Raw genomic sequence first — 20182 nt, 5'->3', positions numbered from 1 at the left:
GAACAATAATCTCAAAACTTTAGATATCAAAATAAAATCTTAATGAATGTGCATTTATGTGTCTTTTAAGTGTTGTGATTTATGCCCTAAATCTCATAGCTTGTAATGTATAAACAATGTTCATTTATTCAATAAAATGAAAAGTTATTTTTATTCAGTTTAGTTTTGTGTAACTTAATCCAATAAATTAAGATCCAAGATTTTTTATGCAACTTGGACAGTATGTGATATACATACAAGTGGATCATGTTCAAGTAATAATCTAGAAGGTTTGTAGTATATGGATAAGGTTGGGTACCTTATCCTGGTGACACTGCGTATACAACTTACTTTGTAAATGTTGCAAGAGTTGTAAGTATTGCAAACTATTTAATCCAAATCATTTATGTAAAAGCATACAAGTGGAGGTATCCTATACAAAAAGTTTGTATAAGACCGAACCGCGAAATGATTAATTTCTCTTTATAACACCAATTGACTAAAAATATTAACATTTCATATGATAACTGTATCACTCGATCTCAATCCTGAGTGAGTTATAGACTTCTGTTTATGAGAACAATCTTTTGATTTGTATGGGTGAAAGTGACCCGTGTCACCGACTCAATAGTTTACCATCTTGGGGGCTTATTCAAGTAGGGAGCTGGGAACATAGCTACACAAGATGGAATTCACTCCTTCCTATCTTTACGATAAGTAGAAGTGCTCCTTTAAGGGCTGACTTTGGGTCTTAAACAATGAGACCTCACCCTTTCACTGGCTCGAGAGGGATTTAATTTCTTATTGGACTATAAATTGATTGTTCATTAGAGGAACCAATGGTACTTATGGAGTAAGAGGTAATTATAGGGGTTAAACAGTAATTTTAACCTAGATGTAATTAGGAGCAATTCGTGAAGGGTCAACTTATTAATAACGGTTATATTCATGGACACAGAAATATATCTATAGTATGAAGAGTACAAATGTGGGTCTTTAGTGGGATGACTTACAGTTAATGAATGTTAGTTAATTTAATTAAAGAGTTTTTTTAATTAATTAACTTCGTATCATTGGAATTTCTAATTTGTAGATCCATTAAGTCCCTTTAGCTCACTAAGGGTATTATAATGATTAATTAGTTTTAAAAAATTTGAATAAGGGAAAGTGCATTAATTGTATTAGATACAATTAATATAATGTATATAGATATATTATTATAAGGTTAATTTTGAATTAGATTCAAAATTAAACTATATAATATAGGAGAATAATATATTTTAATAAGATTCAACTATTAAATAATATGAATGAGATTCATATTAAAACTATAAGTTAAAATTTAATATGAATGAGATTCATATTTAAACTATAGGTTAGAGAAGGAAATACATTTAAATATGTTTTAAATGTAATATTAATTAAATATATGATATTTAATAAATATATATGGATTAATTAGATTAGTTAATATTTATTTATTTAGTTAAGCTTAATTTAATTTAAGTTTAGTTAAAATTTAACTCCCTATGGCTAAGGGGAGTTAAAAGGTTGGTTAGGGGAAGCTATTTTATGAAAATAACTTCCCCATCTCTAATAAGGATATAGAATAACCTATTATGTGGTTATCATTATTTTGATCTCAGCCACACTCTTAATTCTTTGAAGAAGAAAAAACAAAATTCTCTCAATCCTCAACACACAACAAGGAGAAAAGTGTTTTGTCTGTAAAATCTCTTCCTCCATTATTGTTCCAGAAATAAAAGGGTTCCCTCGTAACCCAATTCTTGCAGAGAATAGCGGGAAAGAATCTTGGTAGTGTCTTGTTCGAGTTCGAAGAGGAAGTTTCTGAGATCGTGATCACCTGCAAGGATTTAGAGAAGTTTGAAGATCGATCTTCAAAGATAGTAATATCTTATCCCTAGAAATTCTTCTTGAAAAGCATGTTGTAAATTTAAGTTATGTTTATTCTTCTTTGTTTTTTCTCCATAATTTCTAAATGAATTCAATGACATAAGGCGTTCATGCGCTTTCATGTTGAGATTTGATCCTTTCATTCCGTTCATAAGTTTGCTAATTTTATAGATTATTTAAACTTATGTTAACTCTTAAAATTAAGATTTAACGGTACAAAATAAAATATAAACCTACATACCAAATACAAAATTATACTAAATTGAATTTTTTTATAATATGCTTCTTTTTTTTTTTTTTTAAACAAATCAAAATGCAAGTCATGTAAACTCAAGTTTCCTCAACAAATCCAAACTTTATTAGCATCTATTCCCATATAAAAGCAATTTTTTTTTATTATAATATTATCAGAGGAAAAAATAGTAAAATAAATAAAATAAAAATGTCATCATAATCTAGCTGTATGGAACCTACATACTTTACATTCAATTATATGTGCACTGCCCAATATTTGGAGTTTTAGTCACGCCTAATTCAACGTGCATTAATCCATATATTAAGGAGTTTTAAGTGGACGTAGCCTCATGACTGATATTTTTGTGGAATTATTTTATACAAAATAGATTAATTGGTTATTTAAAGCTACAATTGATTTGTTTATAATAATAATAATAATTAAAATATAGAAAAATCCACCAAAATCTAGAAAACTATTAATTTGATGCGATTTTAGGCTTGTATAGCATGATACTCATCTTGTGGTAAAAGACTTTTCAAGAAATGTCACAGCCACATGTGCATATCTTGACCCTCTTGTTTTTAATTCCTTTATTTGCTCTAATTAAGTTTGACTTTTTTTATCATTATTTTGAATTAGCTGATATTATTGGAGCTAAAGCAAATAATGTGAAGTTAAGTTTGTATCTTTAATTTCATGATGTGATCGTACATAAACAAAAGAAAAGAATGAAACACAAAGAGACGGATCTAATGGGATATCCAAATGAACCAGTTATTTCTTTTTCTTTTTCTTGAATCATTTTGATTCTTACACTATGTTGTTGTGTGATTTGATCTTGGTTGCTTAAATTCTAATATAATATTTTGCTTATTAATATATTAACTATTAATATGTTTGGCCTAAGGAGTAGAAGTGGAAGGATCACCCTTTGTTTAGCTCAAGAATGTCTTATACTCATTATGGCTCACAACTAAAAAGAAAATTAGGCCCGTTTGGTTAATATGTATGTTTTTATTTTTTTTAAAAAAAATTAAGTCTATTTCCTCTCGATTTCTTACAATAATTTGCATCTTTTTTAAGTATAATTGTTGAATTTTTAGCCAAATTCTAAAAACAAAAATACGCTTTTAAAAGTTATTTTTTTTAGATTTTAAAATTTAGCTTAGTTTTTTTAAATCATTAATAAAAAAATAATAAAGGAATAAATTTGAAGGTAGAAGTAGTGTCTATAGGCTGTGATTTATCAATCCAAAAATACATTATACTCACGAAAGGATTTGATGTTAGTGAGTATAAGATATTCTTGAGCCAATCTTATACTCACTATGAGTCCAATGAGCAATGCCCAAGTCCATAGGGTACCTGGAGGAAGCAAAAGGTAATGGGAGCCCATCTCAAAAGAAAAGTAATTGTCTTGCGATGTTCAGGTCGACCAGTGGAGCTGATAAATATAAATCGATTGAAAAATAACTGAGCTACACTCAAGTCTGACACTCTACAACCTCGAGTGTCGGAAACAGTTCTGACATCGCTGACGTTACATATAATCAGAGGTGAATGCCAAAAGAATGACATTTAAATAGTCTCATTTGATGATCCCAAGAAAAAAAGTAAGTAACCTTTAAATGAGAGTCTTAACCTTACTTTTTATGTGCTTAGCTAAATTATACATTCCCTATATTAATTTAGACAATGGAGTGTGATAAGCTCAATACTATATTGGTATGAGAATTTCTTGTACAAGTTAGCTTGAAAAACGAGACCTGACTAGAAGAAGCGAGCTGAAAATTAAGCCAACAACATCATTCTCCCTAGTTCAACAATAACAGATACAAATGAGATTCAAGTGTCTAACATGTAGGGATGTTTATGGTTTGGGTTGGGTTGGGTTGAAAGACTTTTTAGACCCAACCCAATTGTTCGGATTGTAAATTTCAACTCAAATAACACTTATTAAAAAATGAACCCAACCCAACCATGAAATATTTGGGTTGGGTTGGTTCGGGTTAATCAGGTCATTTATTTAAAAAAAATTTCTAAAAAAAGCAAAAATATAAATATGTAGAAATCTAATTTAATTATTTTCATATATTGAATTAAGATTAACAACTCAATTTTAATTTATATAGTGAGAATTTTCTTTTTAAAGTGCAAAAAAATACTTTTAAGAGTTGTTGAAGAGTAAATTATTCAAAAAAATAATGAAATTAAATAAAATTAAAATCAATATAAACATATATTTTAAAGTTAATAATAAATTCGGGTTGGTTTGGATTATATTAGTTGAACCCATGAACCAACCCAATCTATAAATTTTTCATTTATTTGAATCAAACCCAATCCAAATGAGTTGATAATCCAATCTAAACCGCACGGATTAGGTTGAGTTGATCGATTTTTTTGGATCATCGAGTGTTTTGAACACCCTTACTAACAACATGTAAGCAGTGGAAATTGGATAATCAATTTTTAGGATTATCTGATATGCTAGGGAGGGAGATTATTGAGCCCAAGCCCATTAGTCTTCCAAGCCAGCAATTGGTCAATTATAGTTGTGACAAGAGCAAAAGAGGGCCTAAAAAAGAGTCCACCAACCAGATCAATAAAATGGTCAACTACAATTGTGTGGTTGGCAAGTGCTAAAAAGGCCTATAAAATCCAAAAGACCTTGATTCCCTTTTCTTGGAAATATATCAATGGAAGGCCTACAATAACACAGAATTTTATGGAAACAATTGACAAGGCCCAATATTACTATATATTTTTTTAAAAAAAAAAAAATAAATCATTATTATTTATGTAAGCTTTGTCTCCATATTTTAATGGGAAAAAGCAAAACACAGATGATTATTGAGAAATAAAAAAATTGCATCTGGATTCTAATCATGATCCAATTTCCAAACTACAATTAGCTATTTTATTAATTACGCAAGTGCAAATTTGTGGGGTTTACATACATTTCAATCATTTTTAGTGAAAAAGAAAACCAGTAGTGACATCCTCTTGCATTTCCAACATCAAACCAAATCTCCACTTCCTCCCTTTTGGGATTTGGGAAAATAAATAACATATATATAAAACCCCTCCATTCAAATTAATCATTACTTTATTTAAAAAAAATGTTAATTAATTAAACATCATAAAAAGCCCATTAGTTTTGTAATACAACAAAATTAATTTAAAGGATACATGTGAATTATTGTGGAACTATTAAAAATACTATAATGATGGTAAGATACACACAAATACATAACCCCCACGCATGGAAATTCGAAAAGGAAGGCAACGTGCAATGCTTTTGAAACCCGAAAAGATCGAAGAAAATGCAGATCAAAGAGTTGAAATCAAGAGTTAGAAATAAGAATAAAAATGAAAAGGTTTTGGAGTTTTGTTAAAAAGGAGTGGACAAGTAGCGCACTGAGGAGTGGACAAATGGAGCCCTTTTGTCTCCCCAGCAACTTCAATTGCACATGTCTCTGTTTAACAAGCAAAAGTCCCATATTTAATTTCCTTTTCCAAGTATTATATAAAATGCCCCATCTCTTTGTTCTGTATGGCCTCGAATTAGGGCAAATCTAGGGCTCCAAAGCCCTGTGAATTTTAGGGTTTTTTGGATATGTTTTTTGTAGGGTACCCCCCTTAACTTCCTCCTTTGTTCCATCCATTAATGGAACAATAATCAACAAAATAAAGTGTACTATGACAAGGACTTCTCTTTCCCTAAATCTAACTTCATTTGTTACTTGCATTTGTTTCTTCCGGATCTTACTTTCTTTTCCTTTTCAAATAACAAAATTAAAGGGTTTGAAAATTTAGCTATAAACTATGTGTATCTGACTACTCTGAATAAAATTCGACATTTGAAAATATTTGAATCAAATAAAACCTTTTTAACCTAATTAAGTTAAATTATAAAAAAAAATGCCAAATTTGATGGTAATATCACTCGTAGATGTTTAGATGCACTCACTTAAACAACATATAAGTATGTGTACTTTTTTGTCCATAAATTTCATGGAAAGTCTTCCAAAGTTTTTAAGGAAAAAGAAATAAACTTTTAAAATTAAAATGAAAATTTTCGTAGTCCAAAAATATAATTAAACCTACCATCATAGTAAGGGGTTTTTTTTATAACTTAACCACCAAATAAATACAAAAGCCAAATTAAATGGTAAATTTTGATTTGAACCCACCTTTTAAACCTTAAATTTAGCACATCCGATGATCTCAACCCTAAACCCTAAATGAAGAACGGTCTTACTTTGTTTATGAATTGATTTCTTGCGTATATACAATCAACTTTTTTCGAATATTACATTTATTTATTTATTTTTCACAAGTATGATGGCTCTCAAATGTATAATTGAAGTCCTTTTTACATTTGAGAAGAAAGATTCTCTGGTGGTAGCTCTCAATCATAGCTACCTTGATCTTACTATTTCTGAGCTTTGACCAAGTCAAAGGCTGATCTGGAGCCAAGATTCCATTTTTTAAAAATTTTTTGTATAAATATTAAGTTAAACATGTCTCAATTAAGAGTATAATTATATTTAAAAATTAAGTTTAGCGTTAGATATTTAGGATCCTCTGGTTACTACTTAAAAATAATATAATAATGAAGTATGAGGGACGAATGAATACATTGAGTTCTCCTTAATTCGTGGTGGAAATTACGGCTCCTAATATGGCTGAGGTGTTAAAATTGATAAATGGATTTCTTTCACATTAAGCTTAATATGTCAGATAGACGTAATAATATAATATAATTATTTTTTTTGTGCAGCTGAATTTCGACGTGTTGGTGGTCTGATGTATATTAATATATTCCAGCTCCTACATATATAAGTTCAAAGAAAAAATAATTGCATTTTCAAAAAAAAAAAGGCTTTTACTTTGAATGCAACAGAGGGTCACGAGAAAGAATAGTGCAATTCAGAGTTCAAACGATTGAGTTTATCAAGTGAATTTGTTTGGTATAAATGATATGTTTATTAATTAATTCTAATATGGGTTATATTATATAACACATTTTACATCAATTTAGATTTATATGAACCTCATAAATCATACTATATGTACTTAAATTATTAGGGACAAATCACAAACCTATGAATCAATTAAACTTAGTCAACTGAAAAATACAGACTCAGATATCAATAATTTGAATTTTTGTACAACTCAAATTTTTGCATAATTCAACTGAAAATTTCTAATTTCTAGCTATACTAATCAAGATTAATTAAAATCAAGTCAAATATACCCTAATAAACCTATGGTAATGAAGATGAAAATACTTAACAACTCTTGAAGCCTCAAATTTGTGTTAAATAGGTCGTCTAAACTTTAAAAATATGTAATGAGTTCCTCCAATAAATTTAAAAGCTTTCAAATTAGTATATAATATGTGACTGACCTAATCAACATTTTTTAAAATCCAAGAATCAATTGAAAACAAAATTAAATGTGTGACTAAGTTTTAATGAACACAAAATTCAATTTCATTCCAAAAGATTTGTTAATTAAACCCAATATTTAGATTTTAAATGTTTAAGGCGAATTAATAAATTACTTTTTAAGCTCATTAACATACTGAACACACACACACATAATAGTACTTTTTAGTTTTTTGTTTTTATTCAATTCAACTAGTTCACATTTGACCTATAATCTCTATTAAATGTACTAGATGAAATAAGATAAATTCGAGGGGGGATTGAAAGAAAGAAAAAGAAAGCAAGTGAAAGTATTTTTGGTATTTTTGAGTAAAGGGACCACAAAGAGGCATAGTGGAAGCAATTAAATGATGCTTTTATTTATGGAAATGTTGGTAAACGCAATAAACAAACCGGAATTCGATTTGAATGCGCCAAATGAAGTGATTTTAAAACATATATTTTTAATAATTTGAAGCCATGATTTACCCCTTGATGATAAAAAAAAAAAAAAAAAAACAAATGTTAGATGAAGAATCATAAATGTAATTAGATTTTTTTTATCACGTTTTACTTAGAATTATGAATTAGTCATAATAGTAATAGTAATTATAATGATATCCGTGTAATTAGATTGAACCGTCTTTGTTCACATAGGGAAGATAAGTAAACAATACTAAAGAATCAAATGATATTATGATTGATGTATTCTTATTTTTCTAAAGTATAGAGACGTAAAATCAGTTTTAATACGTTAAATTGAGATAGTGTGAAGTTAAAACATAATCAAAGTAATTTTAAGAATTTAAGAATGTAGGGTGGTATCTAATGGTTGATTTTCTTGGTTTCACATTCATTGTTAATCTCTCACCGAAAATGAAATAAAACTAAAGATTGATAAAATTAGGCGTCCCTCTCAAATTGGTATTAAGTTTGAGTTTGACCCGTTGGCAGCAACCCCTTTTCAAATGCCGACCCCACCCGTCTTCTTCACTTCTTTTCTCTGCCCTACCTTACCCCTTTCATCATCCTATTTTCTCTTTTCAATTTTCAAATACCCTTTTCCCTTTCCTTTTCCTTCTTCCGTCCATCTTCTACCTCTCAAAAAAAAAAAACCCTACCTTTTTCCTCTCTTTTAGTTTAGCTTATGCTTAATTATCTGGCTACCCTTCTCTTTTATTTGCTATTTTACCCCTCCCATGTCATTATTATTAGTATCTATCCCATTCTATATTTTCTCTTCTTTTTAGAGAAACCCCCTCTTCTTTCCTTTTTGCTTCCAACTGAATGACAAGTAAAAGATTTTGCCGATCAACCCTTCCAAGATTTTGATTCCCTCTAAAAGCTGATTTATCGAAGCTCCCCTCTTCACTGTCTTCCCTTCATATTTGACAGTTTTTCCACAGAGATTCCCCCCTCTTTTCTTATTTATTTGTTTGCTTACACTTTCATTAAGAAAATTAGGTTGATCAGAAATGGATTCCGGTAGCGGAAGTTTGCAATCTTCTAGTGGTGCTGATGAAGTTGAAGAGTACGATTCTTCTTCTCATCACCAACCTCAACTTTTTCCCCCTCCCCCACTTTTCTTCAACAACAATATTATTCCTTTTTCTTCTTCTTCTTCTTCTTCTTCTTCTTCTTCTTCTTCTTCTTCTTCTTCCTCTTCTTCGCTTCTTGGTTGTTCTTCTTCTTCATCAATCCCTCATCAACTTCCTTTTCACTACCAAAACCACCATCTCCTTCCTTCTTTCTACGATTTCCCTTCCAGTTACCACAATTTCAACCCTGATAATTCCTCCAATTCCTTTGTCAATCTCGACGTCTTAAGATCTGAACCCACCCACTTCAAAAACCCACCAATCTCCGACGGATCTACCCAAAACCAAATCCAAATTCGCTCAACCCCATCATCATCCTCCGGCGCTTTACATCCTAAAGTCACTACAAAGAAGAGAACTAGAGCTTCACGACGAGCCCCCACCACCGTTCTCACAACAGACACTACGAATTTTCGAGCAATGGTGCAAGAGTTCACCGGAATCCCTTCCCCGCCGTTCACTGCCGGTGGGTCCTCTTATTCTCGGCGATTTGATCTCTTCGGCTTGGTTAGGACAAACAATTCCGCGGCTACGAATTTAGAAGCATCTGGATTGGGTGTGTACCCTTCTCGTTCAAAGGTCGACAATGTTGTGCGACAGCCGGCAGAGACGGGTGGGATTTTTTCGTTTCAGACGGTATCAGGGCATGACTTTAATGCTAATTCTAAGGAGGTTATAGGAGGAAGTGGGCATTTAGAGACGCCCCACACTATCAGAACTAGCCAGCAGTTACTATCAGCAACAACGCTGCAAAATGATGAAATCTGGAGAGGTAACCGCGATAGTACTGTAATGACAGTGACAGCAACAGCAACAGCAACAGCAGAAGCAGTAGCAGCAGCAGCAACGCGATCGAATAACAACAATAATGCAGCAAATTGTAAGTTGAATTTTACGGGTTGTTCTTGGTCGAATGATAATTTGGGGAATATTGTTTCAACTACTACCAGGGGGTGAAAGTACAGTAGACTAACTTTAAAAGAAAAAAAGGAAAATGGGTAAATTTTTTTTAGGTAATCAAAATGGCAATGATGGTGATGCCGATGATTTTAATGATGATTTTGAAGATTGTGGTGGTAGTGGTGGTGGTAAGTTGATGATGGAAAAGAAGAGCCTCCAAGCAACCTCCTTACCCGTAGACCCATCATAAAACCCTTTTGGCAGTTTACTAAGGAATATTATTAAATTCGATATATATATATATATATTTGCATATATATAGAATCTTCATAATTACTTAATTAATGTCTTCTTTCCGTTCTTTGTTTACATTTACAAAATATATGTTATTATTAGAGAGCATAAAATGATGGGTATTGAGAGGAGGGTTTGACGGTGGGTATTGGATTTTAGTGGATTCAGGTTACAATATAATGGCGTGACAATTGGAAGGAAGATTTTGCAAAAATTAATTGCCGCTCCACTTCAACCGCACCTGCTGCTTTGCCAATTTGCCATAGTTTTGACGGTTCTAAATTTCCGGTCAGAATGGGACCCATTCCTCGCACCGGAGAAAGGAAAATATATATACATATATATATATATATATATATATATATATATTATGATGCTATGCTTTGCTAGTTGCTAGCCTATTCTCTATTGCTACCCTAATATATCACATTCTCTACCTATTATATAATTAGTCATGTAAATATCTTTCTCCTATCTCTTTTATTTATTTATTTATTATTATTATTATACAAGACTTTACACATCTTTCTTCTAATTTAAGCTTTGTTCTTGCTATTGTCAAGTTAATTTCTTTGATAACGAAGTTTATTATGAAGAAAAACTCGAACAGAAGCAAGTAGGGTTAAAAGATTTGAAGTATTGACATCTTAGATTGATCAAGTGTTTATATATCTAAATCAACTAAGCTGGGTGAAAAATTGGAGTTTTATTTACTTATTTGTTTAAAATGAAGAGAGGAAAGGAGAGGATGGGCCAAGACGTTGGAGGTGTCGTATCTTTCTACCCTAAAGTGAAATAAAAAAGTTGGTTGGAATGGAAGGTTACATGTGTTCCGTACGCCTAAATTTCAATATGGTTATGATTCATATATAAATACTCATTCCGACATGTAATATTCCAATGACTACTCAACCATATATAATTATTATGTACACGTTTCATGCCTTTTCCCTCCACTTTTTCCCTTTAACTCACCCTTCTCATCCTCCATATATATCTCATTATCTCATTACATTATTAACTTCAATTTACTCTTTTACACCAGCTTAATTAATTACTAGGGTTTTTCACAAGTGTGTGTATATATATATATATATATCGGTTAAGCACTTTTTTTTTTTTCTGGTAATGTGTCTATCTAAGTGTTTTTAATTTTTTTACTTATTTATTGAGATTTTTTTATTAAAAAAATAACTATCTAAACTCACTATAAACACATTTTAAGTTTTTATTAATTTTTTTTTTCAAATATACTCATAAAAAACAATTTTTTAGAAGAAAAATATTCCAACCCACTAATAAATCCTAAACTCATACCAATAGATATTTTCAATACCATTCCATATATGGTTGAATTAAAAAAAAAAAAAATTCAATCATCATTTTTGTTTTTGTTTATTTATTTAAAACATTAAAAGGGGAGAGATTCGAACCAACAAAACTCTCTGGATCCCTAACATATAATTAATTGAGGGATCATTGACTTTAGCACACCATTGATTGAACTATGTTGATGATAATATTTCCTAGATTTGAAATGGGGTATATACATTTAATAAGTAATTAATGAAATATTATCAAAATCTTTGCAGTCACCGTCCAAATTTCCTTCCACCCAAATTGTCAACTCTTTTTTTGTTAAGTTTTGTGGTGAAGTAGAACTCTCTTGTAATTAAAGATGGTGGAACTTTGAAACACACAATAACATACGAATGGTCTTCTTTTTATGTGTTATTATTGGAGTATATAGGACTAATTATAAGTTTTTTTTTTGCCATATTATATTATTGTAAGGTGTAAATTAGATTTTGGTGTGTGTTAGGATTTAGATTGGAGATTAAAAAGTGGAGACACAGAGACAGGGGCTTTAGTTTACTTGAGTTGCAAACAAATTATTAGATGCTAAAAAAGAAAAATTCTTTTGAATAAAGTATTTGATGAGACATTATCCTGGTCTCCTTTGTGGGTTTCAACCCCTACCCTCAAGTGGTTTTGATTATCCCTTCATGTTCCCCACTACTCTTCACCCCTTTCTTAACCTAGCTACTACACTATAACATCCCCACATATCATAATAAATTTAAATCATATAACATCCAAATCTATTCAAGATACAATCTAAAAAAAGTTTAAACCCTTTTCTTTTTCCTTTTTTTTTTCTCTCTCTCTCTCTTTTAAATTTTGTTGCTCAATTTTTTTTTATCAAACATGACCTTAAATATGATCTTGGTCAAGCAAGCTCATTTTTATGTAAGAGTTTCTCTCTTTGTTCCCTTTTTATTGATATGTCCCTTTTATACTATGATTGCATAATACACAAGTTTCATTTTTTTTTTTATGGAAAAATCTAGAAAATTGAAAAATCACTAGTGCTTCAACGAAATAAGGGAACCTACAAAACATAAAGAAACTAAAAATGAAATGAAATTGTGCTAGTGTTTGCCGCACACATTCTGTGATGTTTAAGTTGAGTTGAACATATAATATGTGTATGATTTTTGGAATGATACTCAATATGGACTTTGGAGTTACCTCTATCCGAGTTATAACATTGTATGTAGGGTCAACTAGAGAAATAATATTTTTAATTTTTTTTTAATAAGGAACGATTTGAAACTTGAAAAATAGTTAAATCTAATAGATTTTGTAAATATGACAAAACTTTATTTTCAGTAAAATATTTAAATTACTAAAGATGAAAATATCCCTAGTTGAGGTTTACACTTTTATGTACCTATACAAATGACTAAAAAAAATGAAACAGAACCTTCCAAACAAAAAGAAACGTCTAATAATGCGCGGAGGCTAGAACAATACACATAAGAGAGGTTGAGGCTTACATTGGGCTACTAGAGTCGAGCCCAAAACTAAAGGAGAGAGTCAGAATGGGCCAGATGTATAAAGAACTGAAGTAATGGGCCGGCAATCAGGCCCAACATTTGATTTCGTGATCACATTGGATAAAAAGCAACCGTTTCCAGAAGGTTGGCGTGGTGCCAAGGCAACGTATATTCTACTTTATCTTACTAGATAAATATCATCTAGTAATGTGACGAGAATCATCGAAACCTAACGTACAATATCAAAATTATATCTCAACTTAAAACTAAACTAATCTTTTATGCTTAGGGAAAAAAAAAGCATTTCAAAAAATGATAAAAGATTTTGTTATATTCGTTTCTTTTTTTTTTTTTTTTTTTTTTTATATAGCTCGAAACATTGTTATTAGCATAGTATTGAATTTATGTAGATGTGCATGACATTCCTATCGATATTTATAGGGTTCAATATTGACACAAGGGGTGAATCAATATTTCTATTCTACGATAAAAAAAAATCCACGAAATATAAAAATAAGCAATAAAACGTCAATAATGTAAATATAATATAAATAATAACATGTTAACTTGTTTAATTTTCATAAAATCATTATTTATTAGTTTAAGTTTTTTTTTTACAATTTTTTTTAAATATTCATTGAAATTGACATTTTATCGATATTTTCATTGAAATTTTCATAAAATAAAATCTTCGATATTTTTTGTTGAAATCGATATTTTAAATCTTGATTATTAATAGGGAGAACTTTTGGACATCTAATATTTATAATGTATTTTTGAAAATAGCATATATTTTTAATTTATTCAATTATTCAATCCAAATTAAATAAAGCAATACATAGGTGATTCTTGATGCACCTAAGTACTATATTCTCATTTCTTATCCATACACAAAAAATATTTTTTAGTTACTTTCTTTTAAAAAAAACTTTGACAGATGTCAATTTTTAATTAGATATATGACGGAATGTACCATAAATATGTGCGGTCTAAGATATACAAAGTATTTTCTAAATAAATTTACAACTTTATTTTTGGAAAAGAAATAAACGTTATTTACTGTCAAATCAATCTTAAGTATCTAAACATTATGAGAATTCATCTTTATCCCAAAAATGAAACAGAAAAAAAGATGATAATTTTTTATTCTTGATATGCATCACTAAATTTCAAGTATCTTGTTGTTACTAATGCTTTTTTATAATTCCTCAAGATTGATCCATATTTTAGAAACGTTTCTTAAAATTAGAAACAAAAAAATGTAAATGATTATCATACTTTTTTTGAAAAATAGAAATAGAAATAAAAGATGGGAAATTAATTTTTCAATAGAAATAAAAGATGGGAAATATAAATGTTATCCAATGGATTCTAAATTAAAAATCTATCCAAATTAAAACGTTTTAAGCTTTAATTGAACTGGGATTTAGCCATGAAATATATATATGTGTGTGTGTAAACACTTTGAAATAGGACAAATTATACAATGAGAATGGAAATTCAGACATCTACGTGTTTTGTAGTAACAACTATTAGACATAAATTTAAGATCTCTCTCTAAAAAATTATCACCGAATATGTTTTCATAAAATAGATATTTATTACTTTTTGAAATAAAAAAGTATTTACTTTAGGAAGAGAGGATGGAGGAATGAGAATAAAAAAGGAATAATAAAAAGAAGAGGATTTTATGAGTGGACATTCAATCGTAGGAAGGAAGGGATCCAATTGGCATGTAAAAGCGGGTGCCAACTACAAATTGGAGCCTAAATTCGCGGGCGGCTCGCGGCGGACCGACATGAAGCCGGAAACGGTGACACTCATTCTGGTCAACCTCGCCGGAGTCATGGAGAGGGCCGACGAATCTCTCTTACCCGGTGTCTACAAAGAGGTCGGTGCCGCCTTGCACACCGATCCTACTGGTCTCGGCTCCTTGACTCTCTTCAGATCCATCGTTCAGGCTGCTTGCTATCCCTTGGCTGCTTATTTGGCCGTCCGCCATAACCGAGCTCATGTGATTGCTCTCGGCGCTTTCCTCTGGGCCGCCGCTACGTTTCTCGTCGCCTTTTCCTCTACTTTTCTTCAGGTTCATCCAATTCTATCATTGCTCCTGATTTTTCTTTTTCCTTTTCCATTTCACTATGGTGTAGCCCTAGATAATGCTACATTCTTCCCGCTTGTTTTGATCTCTCCAATTTTGCTGCCTTCTCTTCGCTTGACCGTGTCCTCGCTTTCGGATATTATTGTGTATGCATAATAACGAATGGAAGTTTAAGGCTGTTGCAAGAATAAATTGAAGTAGAACGTATTTCTCTTCCTTGTTCGTATGTGAATACTGATGTAATCATAAAGAATGGGAAAGTTGGAACACTAACCATTAAAGCGTCCTAGAATGATTAAAAATAATAAGCCATATCAATTAGTGTTTTACCATGTCAATGTTGCCTTATCTACTTACAGCAGGAAATTTGTGGAACATTATAAAGTAGATTTCAAATGAAGATCTGGAGCACTTATGGTTATTTGTTTATTTATTTATTGTTGAAAGTTTGAAACCATGAACATAGTTCTGTAGCCTTTGATGAGGCATAACTCTTTGCTCAATTCTAGTTGGAAATGTCGTTCTCAGTAAATTGCTCATCCGTTCATCATATGCAAAAATACATTGGCAAATAGGCAATTACTTGAAAGCATATAGCAAGGAATGTTGTGAGATTACGAAGAATCAGAATTGTCACTGAATCACGTGAAATGTTGAACCCCACCTAAACTTTGTGGCGACGGATGAGAACTTGTACACTAGGAAGTTAGTAAGAAATTGGGGACTGAGAAACTAATACAGACACTTGTGATTTAACGGGCTTGTTTCATTCTTTGTTGATTCTGTTCAAGCTTACATGTTCTGTTGGAAGTTTGGGTATAAAGCCAATTGCCTTTGGGAAATATAGTAATTGATTCGAAAATCTCAGCACGTGGGCCTTTTATGTGTGGTAAGCATAAAAATTTTGGATGATTTGCTGGAAGAGGGAAAGCCTGCACAGATTTATAGACAATAAATTTTTAATTTCCATTGGTGTTAGAAATTGTTTTAGTTCAACAGAACTTGGGCAAGTTGATTTGATAGAAGTTTTCAGTTGTCAATATATTAATATGTGGCAGATTTACCTATGCTGGGATTACATATTAGCTGATTATAAGTCATTCAGATTGTATCCAACAGGTTGCTGTTTCAAGAGCATTGAATGGGATTGGCCTCGCATTAGTTGCACCTGCCATCCAGTCTCTTGTAGCAGATTCAACAGATGACAATAACCGTGGTGTGGCTTTTGGATGGCTTCAAACTACTGGCAACTTAGGCTCCATTATTGGCGGGTTGTTTTCAATCGTGATAGCTCCAATAACATTTATGGGAATCCCCGGTTGGAGAATTGCATTTCATCTAGTTGGATTAATCAGTGTTGTTGTTGGCATTCTAGTCCGTTTATTTGCACATGATCCACATTTTTTAGACGACGGCATAAAAACGGGTAATCATGTTCCAGCTCATAGTTCTTTTTGGTCAGAAGTGAAGGTCTTGGTCAGGGAATCCAAAGCAGTTATGAAGATTCCCTCCTTCCAGATCATCGTAGCGCAGGGTGTCACAGGTTCATTTCCCTGGTCAGCCTTGTCATTTGCAACAATGTGGTTGGAGCTCAAGGGATTCTCCCATGATATGACTGCTTTTCTGATGGGCATGTTTGTGATTGGAAACTCTCTTGGAGGTTTGTTTGGAGGGAAAATGGGAGATATCCTCTCCACGCGTTTCCCAAACTCTGGGAGGATTATTCTGTCCCAGATCAGCTCAGGGTCAGGCATTCCTCTAGCTGCAGTTCTTCTGCTCTTCTTGCCTGATGGCCCCTCTACAGCAGTTATCCATGGACTAGTCTTGATCATTGTGGGGTTTTTCATTTCTTGGAATGCTCCAGCTACAAATAAGTAAGTGTCATATTTGCCGTCATCTATCTCAATCCATGAGAAAAAGTAGTGTTCAGACTTCAGGTGGGCCAATTACATAGAAATTGAGAAGGCAATCGATTAATAAGCAATACATCCTTCCAATAATAGGTTTTCACCATAACTAAAAGAATCCTACTTGTAGTTTTGGCTCATAAGATAACAACACGACTTATAGGATAATAAGCATCAGTAGTGATGATTGGATATTGATTACTTATGAACTATATCTAGAAAGATGTACGTCAAGAATAGAATGTTAATACAGCCTTGAACGTTGAATGGATAACAATAGAATTTCTTGGCGTGTACATTACTCATAATCCATGTATGAAAGGAACAGAGATACAATATTGACTTCAAGTCACGGTTTGATTTGTTTTCTTGCAGTCCTATTTTTGCAGAGATTGTTCCTGAGAAATCTCGGACTAGTGTCTATGCTTTAGATCGGTCCTTTGAGTCTATTTTGTCATCATTTGCCCCTCCTGTTGTCGGAATTCTGGCTCAGCATGTCTATGGATATAAGCCTGTTCAGAAAGGATCTACTGAATCTGAAGAGATTGCCACAGATAGGGAGAATGCAGCATCATTAGCCCGGGCGTTGTACACAGCAATAGGAATTCCATTGGCTCTCTGTTGTTTTATTTACTCGTTTCTCTACTGCACCTATCCAAGAGATAGAGAACGAGCACGGATGGAAGTTTTAATTGAATCGGAGATGCAGCAAATAGAATCTGAAAGGTCACCTTCAGGTGCTGGATACTCTCAAGTTCATTTAGCAGGGTCAGATGAAGTATATGCTACAGATAGAACAGTCATCGATATGGATTATGAGGACAATCTAGATTTTGATGATGATGAAAAGACAGCCCTTTATCGCCAGTTGACATTTTCAAATTTTGTTAAACAATAGCCTTTCGAGAGGATGTACTTTGTTGTCTAGCTCTCTAACTCGCAGGGAGACCAAAGAAGCAATTCCATTCCACGGTTGGGAAGTATTTTAATTTTGATTTATGGAATTCTCTAAAATTCAAAACAGAAGATGAAACATACTTTTAAGAATTACAATGAGTAGAAATATTCAATTTATCTTGTGACAGATCAATAGGGCACGCTTTAAGAACGTTTGGCTTGCAGAGTTTGTAGATTGTCATATGGACCTCTGCTATTTATACGTGTATATGTTCAACCAAATGTGTACAATGGAATCAAATTCGTCTCCTCATATTTTTTTAATATAATACAGATACTATTCTTATTCGGTTTCATGGTTGCAAGGAGTCTATAACATTTGTTGCGTATTACTAAATTCTTATGTATACAATGTGCTTAGATAAGTACATAATAATCTCTTTTCCAAGCTTTTCTTGTAGGTGTTTGTGTTTCTGATTCCTACTTTCTCGAGTAAAAGTTTTGCAGATCACATCAAATACATTCATTCTCTGTTCTTTAGAAAAGCTGATAATTATGGACGGGCTGGGCCGTGGGACTCACCTGCTGAGCGGAATTCTTCTTCTGAGCTCTTCGAGCTTTCTCTGCCTGTGGCTTATGTAGTGCTTAGCCGGAAGAAAGCTCGTTGTGCCGCATCCCTTCTTCATGGAAGTGAAAAAGTAGTCTTCACTTAGTAGTTGGTAGTTGGCATTCTACAAGCGACTTCTTGTCTCTCCCTCGCTCTTCCTAAATACCTATTCTGATTTTGATTTTGATTTTTATCCCCACCACACAAGTGTACGAATGTTGATTCTTTTGTTATTATAGAAATTTATTTTAAATTTTAAGTTCCATGTTTGCCCATCGACATTCGATGCTAATTATAGATTTGTTTTGCTTATATATTACTCGTATGCAAAAATTTGAATAAGGTAAAATCACGCAGTTCATAAAATTTTGATAGTTTTGTATCTGTTCATTTCTTATATGTTATAGCATGATATGCAACAAAAGTGGCTAATAAGTTAGCTGGATAAGGTTAGAATGGGTTGAAATGAAACTAGTCTTCTTCGATAATCCCTGTGGGTGAGAAAGTTCATTTGAGAGTTCTATCATTTTTGAGGTGAGATTCTTGGCGAGCTCTATGTCAGGCTTTATCATTACGTCTGAGGCTCTGAGGGTGATTTGATTGAGCCATTTTTTCTCTTTGTTTTGCTGGTATGGTTTGAGCTGCTTGAGTTCACAATGGAAGTGACTAGAGTGGGTGAAGTTTTTCTTTCTTTGATTTTGTTGGAGAAGAGGCCATGGTTCTACATTGCTTAAATAAGAAAGAAAATCATTGGTATACAAGTGAGATGATTATTTTCATTGGTTTAGTCTTTTGAATAATTATTAAAATAGTGTCATGAAAGTTAATATTTAAAGTAGACAATAACATACCAGTCTAAATATTTAGAGGAGGAATTGTTTCTAATCTAATAGATCTCTAAAATTTTTTCTGGCTCACTTTGTTTTATTTGTTTATTTTTTTTAGTGCAATTAGGGGTAGGGGGATTTAAACTACATACATTGTGGTTTCTAGCACACTCATATGTCAATTGAACTGTGTTCGATTTGGAGCTTTATGTTGTTTTTGACTTGTTGCAAAAGAAGTATCTTTATTTACCACACATGATTGACATGGACGTGTGTGATATTAAATAATTGTCACAATTGTAAGGGGGTGTTCGGCTCACCAACATGAGTTAAGTTGAGTTGGTATAATATACCAACTCATTGTTTGGTCCACCAACTTTAAATGTTGGTAGAGTTGAGCCGGTATATTTTACCAACTCAGCTCAACTCTCTCTTCTTCCTATGTTTTTTATGGCTCCACCCATCGACCACTGTCACATTCCAATAACTAACTCAAGACTCTGATAACCACCTCTGATGACAACTATAGGCTCCGACCACCTCTGATGACAACTCCAACGACTAATTCCGGGCTCCGTCAACCACATCTGATGACAACTCTAGCGACCAACTTCGGGCTCCGACAACCACCTCTGATGAAAATTC

General features: G+C 32.2%; 2 protein-coding genes across 2 annotated transcripts; both read left to right on the top strand.

Annotated features, from left to right (window-relative positions):
- Window positions 1–8638: 8638 nt before the first annotated feature.
- Window positions 8639–10867, top strand: LOC120086309 (uncharacterized serine-rich protein C215.13-like). Its single transcript, XM_039042885.1, has 2 exons — window positions 8639–10044; window positions 10518–10867. Exons 1-2 carry the CDS (start codon window positions 9042–9044, stop codon window positions 10544–10546), a joined length of 1032 nt encoding a protein of 343 aa, XP_038898813.1. The 5' UTR covers window positions 8639–9041; the 3' UTR covers window positions 10547–10867.
- Window positions 10868–14863: 3996 nt separating this feature from the next.
- LOC120085856 (Na(+), Li(+), K(+)/H(+) antiporter) lies at window positions 14864–18973 on the top strand. Its single transcript, XM_039042078.1, has 3 exons — window positions 14864–15284; window positions 16419–17173; window positions 17582–18973. Exons 1-3 carry the CDS (start codon window positions 14889–14891, stop codon window positions 18102–18104), a joined length of 1674 nt encoding a protein of 557 aa, XP_038898006.1. The 5' UTR covers window positions 14864–14888; the 3' UTR covers window positions 18105–18973.
- Window positions 18974–20182: the final 1209 nt, after the last annotated feature.

This window comes from Benincasa hispida, chromosome 9 (assembly GCF_009727055.1).
Source record: "Benincasa hispida cultivar B227 chromosome 9, ASM972705v1, whole genome shotgun sequence".
NCBI lineage: Eukaryota > Viridiplantae > Streptophyta > Magnoliopsida > Cucurbitales > Cucurbitaceae > Benincasa > Benincasa hispida.
The sequence above is the reverse complement of the archived record's forward strand: the minus strand, read 5'-3'. Positions and strand labels throughout refer to the sequence as shown.

What these genes read in the sequence shown, in the direction of transcription:
- LOC120086309 (XM_039042885.1), top strand. Translation starts at nt 9,042, where the DNA reads ATGGATTCCGGTAGCGGAAGTTTGCAATCTTCTAGTGGTGCTGATGAA. An exon ending in CAACAATAATGCAGCAAATT is followed by an intron (nt 10,045 to 10,517) that starts GTAAGTTGAATT and finishes ATTGGATTTTAG; the next exon opens with TGGATTCAGGTTACAATATA.
- LOC120085856 (XM_039042078.1), top strand. Translation starts at nt 14,889, where the DNA reads ATGAGTGGACATTCAATCGTAGGAAGGAAGGGATCCAATTGGCATGTA. An exon ending in TTTCCTCTACTTTTCTTCAG is followed by an intron (nt 15,285 to 16,418) that starts GTTCATCCAATT and finishes TGTATCCAACAG; the next exon opens with GTTGCTGTTTCAAGAGCATT. An exon ending in AATGCTCCAGCTACAAATAA is followed by an intron (nt 17,174 to 17,581) that starts GTAAGTGTCATA and finishes GTTTTCTTGCAG; the next exon opens with TCCTATTTTTGCAGAGATTG.